Source organism: Anabrus simplex, chromosome 2, assembly GCF_040414725.1.
Source record: "Anabrus simplex isolate iqAnaSimp1 chromosome 2, ASM4041472v1, whole genome shotgun sequence".
Lineage (NCBI taxonomy): Eukaryota > Metazoa > Arthropoda > Insecta > Orthoptera > Tettigoniidae > Anabrus > Anabrus simplex.
The window spans coordinates 1089206741-1089219790 of NC_090266.1; the positions used below are offsets into that span (position 1 = coordinate 1089206741).

The following is a 13050-nucleotide window of genomic DNA, read 5'->3' on the forward strand; positions in this document are numbered from 1 at the left end:
GGCATCTAGTTAAGCAATTTTGTTGTTTCCGTATGCACACTCTGGAGTTCATTATAAGCCAATAGTTGTGGGGGTTATACAAATAACTTAACTAATATTGGCGGGCAAGAAAATGCATGTACTTGAAGGGTTTTCATGTTGTCATTCATTTATTAGGTGTAAGTTTGCTATATTTCGTATTTGAATATTATTATTATTTTTTTTTTTTTTTTTGCTATTTTGCTTTACGTTGCACCGACACAGATATGTCTTATGGCGACGATGGGATAGGAATGGAAAGGAATTGGCCATGGCCTTAATTAAGGTACAGCCTCAGCATTTGCCTGGTGTGAAAATGGGAAACCACAGAAAACCATCTTCAGGGCTGCCGACAGTGGGGTTCGAAACCACTATCTCCAAATTACTGGATACTGGCCGCACTTAAGTGACTGCAGCTATCGAGTTTGGTATATTTTATTTTTAGACGTGTCTTAGAATAAAATAAATTCTAATTAACTACATTAAAAGCATGTCTGAGATGGTAGCCAATAAGAGCACCTTTATACCCGAGATCCAAATACTAGCCAATGAGAGCAAGAAGAGATGCTGGCAAGTCTGTCTACTGGGCGTAGAAATCTCGCTATAGGAAAGTCATAGTTCCACAGTCAGCACCTACAGATAGCGTTAGTGTTGCTCTATCTGAAAGCTTTGAAATTTAAAGGGATCATACACAGAATGGACAGCATATGTGCTTCGTGTAACTGATGCGAACCCTAACAATGCCGAAGTGAGATGAAAATAAGTAAAGCGGGGAATACGATAATGTGATGAATGTGGAAATAATTAATGTTCTAAAAATAATTTAATTAGCTAGGCAGTATTTCGTTCACAAAATGTTAAGGGTACACGCTGTCTGTCCTGTCTCCCCTGACGCTTCACCCCTGCTTGTAATAATAAACATTGCATAGCTAGAGCCCTGCACGGATGCAGATATCCGCAAAGTTAGTATCTCGGCAGGTTGATTTTCACTCAGGTACACTCTTGCTTGTGGTTAGGCGACCCTTGACATTGGTATAGGAGAATGGTGATGTATAGCGCCTTGAGACCATAAAGCTGTAAATCTGACCTGAGTCTAAATGGCTCCTGTCTGCAATTAGTGGAAGGAATGAACAAAGGTCAATACATCGGTAGTTGTCACAAGAGAAAATCCCTCGTAAACCTGTGAGTGTAGGGGTTCTGGTGCCAGGCGTCAGGCCTATTGTATTATGTTAAGAGATCTATCCATTTTGATACCTTGGGTGTAATATGCTGTAGTTAAATATTTATAATATCCGCAGATAATCATTTGCGGATGCGGATATCCATTCGCGGATGCGGGTGCGAATGAAGGAAGTGTGGATGCAGAGCAGGTATTTTATATCCGCACAGGGCTCTATGCATAGCCAGTCAATACTGCTACACAGCTGAAAGCAACAGGAAACTACACCTGTAACTAACTCCTGAGGAAATGAAGCCCTCTCTGTATGAATGTACTGATGGTGGCTTCCTTCCAGGTAAAATATTCCGGAGGATGACATTCCGCGTGGAATGTTAGACGTTTGAATAGTGCTAGGTTAGAGAATCTGGAAAGGGAAATGGGTAGACTGAAGGTAGATGTAGTTGGTATAAATGAAGTACATAGGTAGGAAGAGCAGGATTTTTGGTCAGGCGACTACAGAATTATCAACTCAAAATCAAATGGGGAGGAGAGGGAAATGCAGGAGTTGGTTTAATAATGAGTAAGAAAATAGGGCAGTGGGTAAGCTACTATGGCTGGCATAGTGAACAAATCATTGTTGTCAAGAAGGACCTCAAGCCAATGCCCATCACAATAATGCAGGTCTATATGCCTGCTAGTACAGTAGATGATGATGATGATGATGATGATGATGATGAAATCAAAAGAATAATACAATATGTAAAAGGTAGGGCTTAGCCACGGGAGAGGGTGTGTTACTGGGGTTTAGAACCACCCCCATGGAATTTTTACAAATAAATAGAAACAAACAGTGTATTAAATAAACATTCAGGGACAAGAATCTATTTTCTAAGAAGCCTCGAAAGTTGGATTTTAGATTGTGAAACTGAACATACCATTCACAGTAAAACTGTTGACGTTGATTGTATTGTTCTTGCTCTGTATTTTAATGTAAGATTTTGTAGTGTACTACAATATGGAGAACAATATTAACTTGTATCAGTGTCCTTATAATGACAAGTCATGCATGCGAGCACCACACATGCACAAGTACCTTCTTTGTGTTCTATCATAATTTTTTAACTAAAACCTCTCTATCGGCCGATCCTGGCTACGCTGCTGGTAAAAGGAGACAAGATCTAATTGTGAGGAGAGACTGGAATGCAAAGGTAGTAGGCCAAGGAAGAGTAGAAGAATCTGGACTGGGACAGAGGAATGAAAGAGGAACTCAGCTGGTTGATTTTCTCACAGATCATAATTTAGTCGTTGCTAAAATTTGGATCATACACTACAGACTATGTTTTGTACATGGACAAGACATAGACACTAGAAGGTATCAAATAGACTTCGTTATTATTAGACAGAGATTCAGATATTAGGTGTTTGGTTTAAAGACCTTCCCAGGAGCAGACATGGACTCTGACCTCAACTTGGTGATCATGAAGTACCATCTGAAGTTGAAGAAATTGAAGAAAGGAAGGAATGCGAGAAGATTGGATCTAGACAAGTTGAAAGAGAAGAGTTTGAGGCATTGTTTCAAGGAACATGTTGCTGAAGGATTAAGTAAGAAGGCTGAAGGAACCACAGTGTATGAAGAGTGGACAGTCATGATGAATGAGATCAGTAGGGCTACTGAAAAAAAAAGGTTAGGAAGAAAGGTAAGATCAAGTAAGAATTGGTGGAAAACTTGGGAGATACTGGACCTGATTGATGAATGGCAAAGGTACAAGAATGCAATGAATACAGGCAATTCTAGGAGATGGAAAGTGCAGGAGAGCTAAGGAAGAATGATTGAAAGAGAAGTGCAAGGTTGTTGAAGGTCATGTGATTGTAGGAAAGGTAGATACTGTATACAGGAAAATCAAGCAAACCACTGGAGAAAGGAAAACCAGCTCAGAGGGAAGACCACTTTTGGGGAAAGAAGACAAGATGGATAGATAGCAGGAACATATCCAAAACTGTATAGAGGGAAACAGGTGATGAAGAATTTTGAACAAGAAGAGCCTGTTGATGCTGATGAAATGGGAGGCCTAATTTTGAAGTCAGAATTTGACAGAGCTTTGAGAGACCTAAATAGGAACAAGGTACCTGAAAAGGATGACATATGCTCAGAATTACTGAGTGCCTTAGGAGAAACCAACATGGCAAGGTTGTTAGTGTGCAAGATATATGAAACAGGAGAAGGGCCATCTGAATTTAGACAAGAAAGCAGGTGCTGACAAGTGTGAAAACTACAGCACCATTAGTTTAGTATCTCATGCATGCAAAATTTGAACCCATATTATTTACAGAAGAATGGAAATACAAGTTGAAGCTGAGTTGGGAGAAGATCAATTTTGCTTCAGAAGAAATGTAGGAACACATGAACAATTCCTGAATTTATGTCTGATCTTAGAGGATCAAATTGAGAAGGACAAGCGCACAGACATGGGATGTGTAGATCTAGAGAAGACATTCAATAATGTTGATTGGACCAAGCTATTTGAAATTCTGAAAGAGCTCAGAGGGAGGACCACTTCTGAGAAAAGAAGACAAGACTGATAGATGGCAGGAAAATCAGTCTGCAGTAATAAGAATCAAGGTCTAAGAAAAGGAAGCAGCAATCCAGGAGGGAGTGGACAAGGCTGCATTTTGCCCCATCTCCTTTTCAGTATTTATATAGACCAGGCGGTAAAGGAAATCGAAGAGGAATTTGGAAGGGGAATCACAATCCAAGGAGAGGAAATAAAAACTTGGAAATGATATTGTTATTTTATCTTAGTCTGGAGAGGATATGGAGAAATTGTTGAATGATATGGACACAGTCTTGGAGAAGGAGTACAAGATGAAAATAAATAAATCCAAAACAAAAGTAATTGAATGCAGTCAACCAAAGTCAGGTGATGCAGGAAATACGAGGTTAGGATATGAAGTCTTAAAAGAAGTAGATGAAAATTGTTACTTGGGTAGTAGAATAACTAATGTTGACATAAATAAGGAGGACATAAACTACAGACTAGCACAAGCAAAGAAGGCCATTTTTAAGAAAAAAAAATTTGCTCACTTTGAACATTGATATAGGAATTAGATGTTTTAGAAGACTTTAGCTGGAGCATGGCATTGTACGGAAGTGAAACATGGACGATAACTAGCTCAAAGAGAATAGGAGCTTTTGAAAGGTGGTGTTACAGAAGAATGCTAAAGGTGAGATGGGTAGATCGATTCACGAATGAAGTGAATAATGAATCAAATTGGTGAGAGGGGAATAATTTGGCTAATGAACAGAGGGAGAGATAGAATGTTAGGACACATCTTAAACTACTGAAGACTTGGTCATTTGAATTTTGAGTGAAGTGTAGGTGGTAAGAATGGCAGGGCTAAACCAAAGTAGGAATATGACAAACAGATTAGAGTAAATGTAGGATGTTGTAGTTAAATAGAAATGAAAAGGTCAGCACAGGATAGGGTAGCATGGAGGGCTGCATCCAACCACTCTATGGACTGATGACCCAAACAACACAAAAACTCATAGGAGACAAATTTTGGTACCTCGGCATCTCCGAAAACTGTAGTAGTAATTAACACATTTATTATGATTATTTTCCTCAGTTTATGCACTGTAGAATATTAAAATAGATAATTATTATAGTGCTATTTGTCATTGTAAGTTTGAGAAATTATTTTCTGATATCTTTTAAGACAACACTAATTTAAAATTTATGCAGAGGTGTTAGAGTTAGCTGCGATGTATCCTGAGAAACATTTTTCAGTGTAACCTATTTTTTATTGTTAACAAAGACAATTCTAATAATTTCAAAAATATACTCTTCATTTTCATAAATTGAATTTGAGAATCTTACTAGTTAGATTCCAATATAGACTTGCATAGTACACTCATGTCTGTCAGAATAGCTTATTTTGGTCTTTGTACTGCAGGGCACTGTATGATAGCTATTCAGTACCAGAGAGTTGGAAGTGTACTTGCTCGTTCATGGTAAGTCTTCACTGAAGCAGTTAACTCTGCTTCCTGGAGAGCAAAACATTTGAGTTGAAGTTTAGAGAGTGATCACATTCTCAGCTCTTATGCCTTAACTGGCAACTGTTTTTACAGAAACTGTCTTCTCAAGTAATTTCAAAGATTCTCTCATTTACTGGTCAGATTCTTGACATTGGCAAGAATCTCAGTATTTGAATCATGCTGACCTTAGTGGCATAGAAGGTTCGTTGTTGTCCTTCTGTCCCCATGATAGCAGGTTCAATTCTGTCAAAGATCAGTGGCACTTTTGGGAGTTTAAATGCTAAAACCCTGTTTTTCTGACTATTGGCATATTAAAGAAGTTCTACGGACCAAAATGCAGACATCCTGGTACATGTTAAGACCATTAACAAATAGAATTTACAGTATATTATTATTGTTGTTGTTGTTGCTGTTGTGTTATTTCAGTCTTTATCCTTCAGAGAACACCTCAGCCAACTGTTCAGTATTCAAGGATCAGAAGTGTACTTTTTCATGCATGTAAAGTCTCAGTGATACCGGTATTCCTTTATTCACTCTCTTGGAGAACAGGGCTATTGGGTTTAAGTACTGAGTGTAATCAACATGGTTTAAAGAAGTTAATTTATTTGAGAGCTATCACAGATTTTTTTAATACATGGTATAATATCTGTTTTACTATTTCAGTCTCGTGATGTAGATCGCCGAAAGCCTGAACAGATTAAGGATGCAAATCTGTACTTCTTCATTGAGGCATGCATTGCTCTTCTAGTCAGCTTTATCATCAATGTGTTTGTGGTGGCAGTATTTGCAAAGGGCCTCTACAATAAAACTAACGATTATGTTGTAAGTATACATGTAGCAAGTATATTCATTTTTCAAGTTTTTATTTATTTTAACATTGCTGCTTTACAGGCAGATAATGGTAGAGGCATTTGAAAGAAATGTGAAAAGGACAACATAAGAAACAGTTGCAACCAAACCACAAATCCACTCAGAACATTGCTGTGGAATGGCAATACATGCACAAGTTGAGTACTACGCCTGTGTATAGATGGGCTGACTTGGCCAGTCCACCAATGCTACATGTAAGACTTGTACGAGTAAATCTGAGAGCAGCATCTGAATGGAAGTAACTAGTTGGTGAGCACTGTTGTTGAGCATATTCAGCTGGTTTTATGGTGTTGTAAAGAAGACTAAATGGTCCATAAAGGATATTTTTCTAGAGTTGATGTTGCCGTTGTTTAAAAACGACTGGTGATGTCTATTTTCTGTATATGAAAATACAAGTCTTCCAAGTGTTTGCTGTATTTGTTTGGTTTGGTTCTGCTTGCCTGTATTTCTTTATTTTTTTTATTTTCATTTTTTCAGATATAAAAATTAATACACAAGAAACCTCCTTTATCTGGATTAAGTGCGACCGGAACTGATCTGGGTTATCGAAAATCCGGATAATCCGGAAAAACAAAAAAACAAATACAGTTCATGTTATATAATACACTAGCAATTACCCGTGGCTTTGCTCGCATGGATTTCGTAATTTGATCAAAACAATCGTTCCTCGGCATTGTACTAAGACATTATCTGAAAATTCCTAAGTATAAAAACTCGCCCAAAATTGAGTTTCATTTACCCCAGAAATTCTTTGTAAACCATGTTTGACCGGGTGAGATGGCCGTGCGGTTAGAGGAACGCGGCTGTGAGCTTGCATCCGGGAGATAGTGGGTTCGAATTTCACTGTCGGCAGCCCTGAAGATGGTTTTCCGTGGTTTCCCATTTTCACACCAGGAAAATGCTGGGGCTGTACCTTACTTAAGGCCATGGCCACTTCCTTCCAACTCCTAGGCCTTTCCTATCCCATCATCACCATAAGACCTATCTGTGTCGGTACGACGTAAAAGCCACTAGCAAAAAAACCAAACATGTTTGTGGTATTTCCTTTTGGGGCTAAGACAACCATGCGACATAGAATGGTACATGTGAGAAACAGTCTTCTCTCAAGTCGAAAAAATAAATACACGTTTCTTTATTTTTAAAGGAGATTCCAAATACCTGTTCCCACATCTGTAACACCTTCAGTTTTTGAGATATAAATAAGTATCCCCATAAAAAGAATTCAACCCCTTGATCAGTCCTTCCCCCAACCTCATCCTCATCTAAGTGTATTTTCCGAAAACAAAAATACATTTCTCTTTATTTTTAAAGGAGATTCCAAATACCAATTTTCACATCTGCATCATCTTCAGTTTCTAAGATATCAGTATCCTCATAAAAACTAATTCAGTTATTTTTCACTTCCTTTCACCCCCTCCGAAAACAAAAAGGTACAGGTTCCTGTATTTTTAAAGGACTTTCCAAATACCAAGTTTCCTTCTCTAACATGTAAAGTTTTTGACACACAATGTAGATATACCGGTACTCATTTTAAAAATTCACGTGCTTTTCCAATTTCTTTCAGCCCCTAACTGGATTTTCAGAAAACAAAAAATACGTGTTTCATTATTTTTAAAGGAGATTCCAAATACCAGTTTTCATGCCTATATGTCTGTAATACCTTCAGTTTTTGAGATAAATGTATACTCACAAAAATTATTATTATTCTTCTTCTTCTTCTTCTTCTTCTTCTTCTTCTTCTTCTTTCCATCCCTCTCCAGCCTTAAGTGGACTTTCTGAAAACGAAATATGTGTTTCTTTATTTTGAAAGGAAATTCAAAATACCAATGTTCACATCTGTAACAGCTTCAGTTTTTAAGACAAGGTATCATCATAAACGTATTTCAACTCCTTATTTACTTATTTTCAACCCCACACCCCTTACGTCGATTTTCCGAAAAAAACAAATGTGTGCTTCTTCATTTTTAAAGAAGATTCCAAATGCTAATTTTCACGTCTGTAACATCTTCAATTTTTGAGATATAAGTATACTCATAAATGTCATTAAAGTAATTCAACTCCTTTTTCACCCCCATTCCTACCCATTAAGTTGATTCCCCCCTCCCCAAAAGTGCATGTTTCTTTATTTTTAAAGGAGATTCCAAATACCAATTTTACATCTGTAAACCTTTAAGTTTTTGAGATATAGGTTTCCTCATTTTAAAATTTCACCCCCCCCCCCCTTTTCACCCCCTCTTTTTTTTTTTTTTTTTCCCAAGTAGCTTTACGTCGCACCGACACAGATAGGTCCTATGACGACGATGGGAGAGGAAAGGGCTAGGAATGGGAAAAAAACGACCGTGGCCTTAATTAGGGTGGTGTGAAAATGGGAAACCATGGAAAACCATCTTCAGGGCTGCTGACAGTGGGGTTCGAACCCACTATCTCCCGAATACTGCATACTGGCCGCACTTAAGTGACTACAGCTATCCAGCTCGGTAAATTTTTCACCCCCTTAGCAACAGAATATGCAAAAACCCTCCCTTAGCAAGCACCTACATGTTAATATGAATGTATCCCCAAAATTTCATTTCTTTATGACCAGTAGTTTTGGCTTGGCGATGATGAGTCAGTCAGTCAGAACAAATTTTAACATACGTTGTACAGTAATATGATTTTTTTAATACATACATACATACATACATACATACATACATACATACATACATACATACATTATCATTATAGACTGTTATGCCTTTCAGCGTTCAGTCTGCAAGCCTCTGTGAATTTACTAAACATCGCCACTATCCTCTATTTCCAGCTAATGCTGTGGCCTCTTTTAGTTCTATACCTCTTATCTTTAAATCATTAGAAAGTGAGTCTAACCATGTTGTCTTGGTCTACCTGTACTTCTCTAACCCTCCATAACAGAGTCCATTATTCTCCTAGGTAACTTATCCTCCTCCATTCGCCTCACATGACCCCACCACCGAAGCCGGTTTATGCATACAGCTTCACCCATCGAGGTCATTCCTAACTTAGCCTTTATCTCCTCATTCCAAGTACCCTCCTGCAATTGTTCCCACCTGTTTGTACCGGCAATCATTCTCGCTACATTCATGTCTGTTACTTCTAACTTATGAATAAGACATCCTGAGTCCACCCAGCTTTCGCTCCCGTAAAGCAAAGTTGGTCTGAAAACAGACCGATGTAAAGATAGTTTCGTCTGGGAGCTGACTTCCTTCTTACAGAGTACTATTGATCGCAACTGCGAGCTCACTGCATTAGCTTTACTATACCTCGATTAAATCTCACTTACTATAATACCATCCTGGGAGAACACACAACCTAAATACTTGAAATTATAGACCTGTTCTAGCTTTGTATCACCAATGTGACATTCAATTCTGTTGAATTTCTTACCTACTGACATCAATTTAGTCTTTGAAAGGCTAATTTTCATACCATACTCATTGCACCTATTTTCAAGTTGCAAGATATTAGACTGCAGGCTTTCGGCACAATCTGCCATTAAGACCAAGTCATCAGCATAGGCCAGACTGCTTACTACATTTCCACCTAACTGAATCCCTCCCTGCCATTTTATACCTTTCAGCAGATGATCCATGTAAACTATGAACAGCAATGATGAAAGGTTGCAGCCTTGTCTAACCCCTGTATGTACCCTGAACCAAGAACTCATTCTATCATCAATTCTCACTGAAGCCCAATTGTCAACATAAATGCCTTTGACTGATTTTAATAATCTACCTTTAATTCCATAGTCCTCCAGTATGGCAAACATCTTTTCCCTCGGTACCCTGTCATATGCTTTCTCTAATTCACTTTACAATGGCGAAAAATGAGAGTATCCTCCTATTCAATACATCATATATTCCGTCATTAGACGGAGCAAACAAAATTCAAACATGCTTCGGCTCGCTTGAGCCATCTTCAGTGAAAAAATTAGGGGGGTTGGAATAATTTACATAATATAAGTTGAAAAAATGCTAAAAAACATAATGAAAGAGCAAATGAAACAACAAACAAAAGAGAGCCTAGACGGAAACAAAATTAGCACAAATATACAATATTTACATCAATATGCAGACCAAAAACAACTTATTGCGACAAAATTCAGTGAAACAGGTGTTAATTTAAAATAATAATTGAAACTAAAAACTGCGTTAACCTAAGAAACAAGGGAATGAGAAAACAAATGATGCAGATGGAAATGAATAATTACAAAACATAAGCACAACTGCCTATTCCTCTCGTAGCATTTTTCAATTACCTGGCGCATACAGAAAATCTGATCCTGACAGCCTTTCTGTGGTCTGAAACCACACTGGGTTTCATTCAGCTTCCTCTCAACAACTGATCGCACCCTCCCATCCAAGATACCAGTGAATACTTTGCCTGGTATACTAATTAATGAGATACCTCGATAGTTGTTGCAATCCTTCCTGTTCCCTTGCTTATAGATAGGTGCAATTACTGCTTTTGTCCATTCTGAAGGTACCTTACCAACACTCCATGCTAATCTTACTACTCTATGAAGCCAGTTTCATCCCTGCCTTCCCACTATACTTCACCATTTCAGGTCTAATTTCATCTAATCCTGCTGCTTTATGACAATGGAGTTTATTTACCATCCTTTCCACTTCCTCAAGCGTAATTTCTTCAACATAATTTTCCTCCTCCCCATGAGCTCCGTTGTTCGCGACACCACCATGAAGATTTTCTTTTATGTTGAGAAGATTTTCAAAATATTCCCTCCACCTCTCCAGCAATTCCCTGGGATCTATTATGAGTTCACCTGAATTACTCAAAACACTGTTCATTTCTTTTTTTCCTCCCTTCCTAAGATTCTTTTTTACTGTCCAGAAAGGTTTCCCTTCTGCTTGACCCAGCCTTTCTAGGTTATTACCAAAATCGTCCCACAACTTCTTTTTGGATTCAACAACTATTTATTTTGCTCTGTTTCTTTCATCTACTTACATATCCCTCTCTGCCTCGGCCCTTGTTTGGAGCCATTTCTGATAAGCTTTCTTTTTGTGTTTACAAGTTGCTCTCACTTCATCATTCCACCAAGATGTTCGCCTTTTCCCATCTTTACACACAGTTGTTCCTAGGCATTCCCTTGCTTTTCTATTACAGCATCCCTGTATGCCACACATTCTCTTTCTGTATCCTTAACCTGCTTAATGTCTACTGTTCAAAACTTCTCACTAATCATATCCATGTACTTCTGTTTAATTTCCTCATCCTGGAGATTTTCTACCCTTACTCGTTTGCAGACAGATTTCACTTTCTCTACCCTAGGCCTAGAGATACTTAGTTCACTACAGATCAGATAGTGGTCTGTATCATCGAAAAATCCGTGGATAACTTGTACATTCCTAACAGATTTCCTGAATTCAAAATCTGTTAAGATATAGTCTATTATGGATCTGGTACCCCTAGCCTCCCATGTGTAGGGGTGAATAGCCTTATGCTTGAAGAATGTATTCATAACTTCTAAACCCATACTAGCACAGAAGTCCAGCAAACGCTTCCCATTCCTATTAGCTTCCATATCTTCCCCACATTTACCAATCACTCTTTCGTATCCTTCAGTTCTGTTTCCACCGGGCGAGTTGGCCGTGCACGTAGAGGCACGTGGCTGTGAGCTTGCATCCGGGAGATAGTAGGTTCGAATCCCACTATCGGCAGCCCTGAAGATGGTTTTCTGTGGTTTCCCATTTTCACACCAGGCAAATGCTGGGGCTGTACCTTAATTAAGGCCACGGCCGCTTCCTTCCAACTCCTAGGCCTTTCCTATCCCATCGTCGCCATAAGACCTATCTGTGTTGGTGCGACGTAAAGCCCCTAGCAAAAAAAAAAAAAGTTCTGTTTCCAACTCTCGCACTGAAATCGTCCATTAGCACTATCCTATCCTTGCTGTTGACCCTGACTACGATGTCACTCAATGCTTCGTAAATCTTGTCATCTTCATCCTCATCCTCATCTGCACCCTCACATGGTGAATACACTGAGACAATTCTCGTCCTAATTCCTGCAACTGCCAAATCTACCCACACATTCGCTCATTGACGTGTCTAACAGAAACTATGTTGCGTGCAGTGGTATGCCTGATAAACAGTCCTACCCCATACTCTGCCCTTCCCTTTCTAACACCCGTCAAGTACACTTTATAATCTCCTATCTCTTCCTCATTATCTCCCCTTACCCGAATATCGCTTACTCCTAGCACATCCAGCTGCATCCTCTTAGCTGACTCAGCATATTCTACATTCTTTCTTCTACAAGCCCCATTAATATTGATAGCTCCCCATCGAATTCCATTTCGTTCGCCAAGTTGTTTCCAAGGAGTCCATCGCCTGTCAAATGAGAGTGGGACTCCATTACTCCCATAGGTCCGAGGCTTGCTTAAAATGTTCTGAGCTCGATAAATTCATGAAGCAGGATGTTACCCTACTTGCACATAGTCCAAATGAGGATCTCTCCTCTAACGGGTTATGGACCACCGGTGAATTGTATAGACCTAGCCGCCTGAGCACAAGGAGGGCCATGACTCAGAATATGTCCGAGATGCCCACTCTCATTCCATAGTACCTGGTATCCCAACTCTCAGGAGCACTTACTAGGCCACTCATCCATTGCCCATGGTTCACAAACTAGGACGTGACTACAGTAACCCACACCATGAACCATGTATTTTTTTTAATTGTACAAAAAAATATAAGAACACTTTTCTTACATTTACGACTCTGTTTTATGCACTAAAATAATGTGTGAGCCTTTTCTGTTTTACATTTGTACAGCGTTTGCATGCAGCATTATCAAGAAGACGTTTTAATAACATCAGTTCTGCTGGTGTGGTTTCAGTCTGGGATTCTAAATAGGCCATCAGTTTGTTCAGCTGCATTATTGCATCTTCATGAGTCATAGTTCCTTCTGACGGAGCACCGATTTCATTTTC

General features: G+C 38.9%; 1 protein-coding gene across 3 annotated transcripts in view; it reads left to right on the forward strand.

Annotated features, from left to right (window-relative positions):
* Mvl (Malvolio) overlaps positions 1-13050 on the forward strand; it is a 300000-nt gene that overhangs the window by 221793 nt on the left and 65157 nt on the right. For all 3 annotated transcript variants that reach the window (XM_067142051.2, XM_067142054.2, XM_067142055.2), the window contains exon 7: positions 5877-6035. In XM_067142051.2, coding sequence (XP_066998152.2) covers positions 5877-6035 — 159 coding nt within the window. The remainder of the gene's footprint in view (positions 1-5876; positions 6036-13050) is intronic.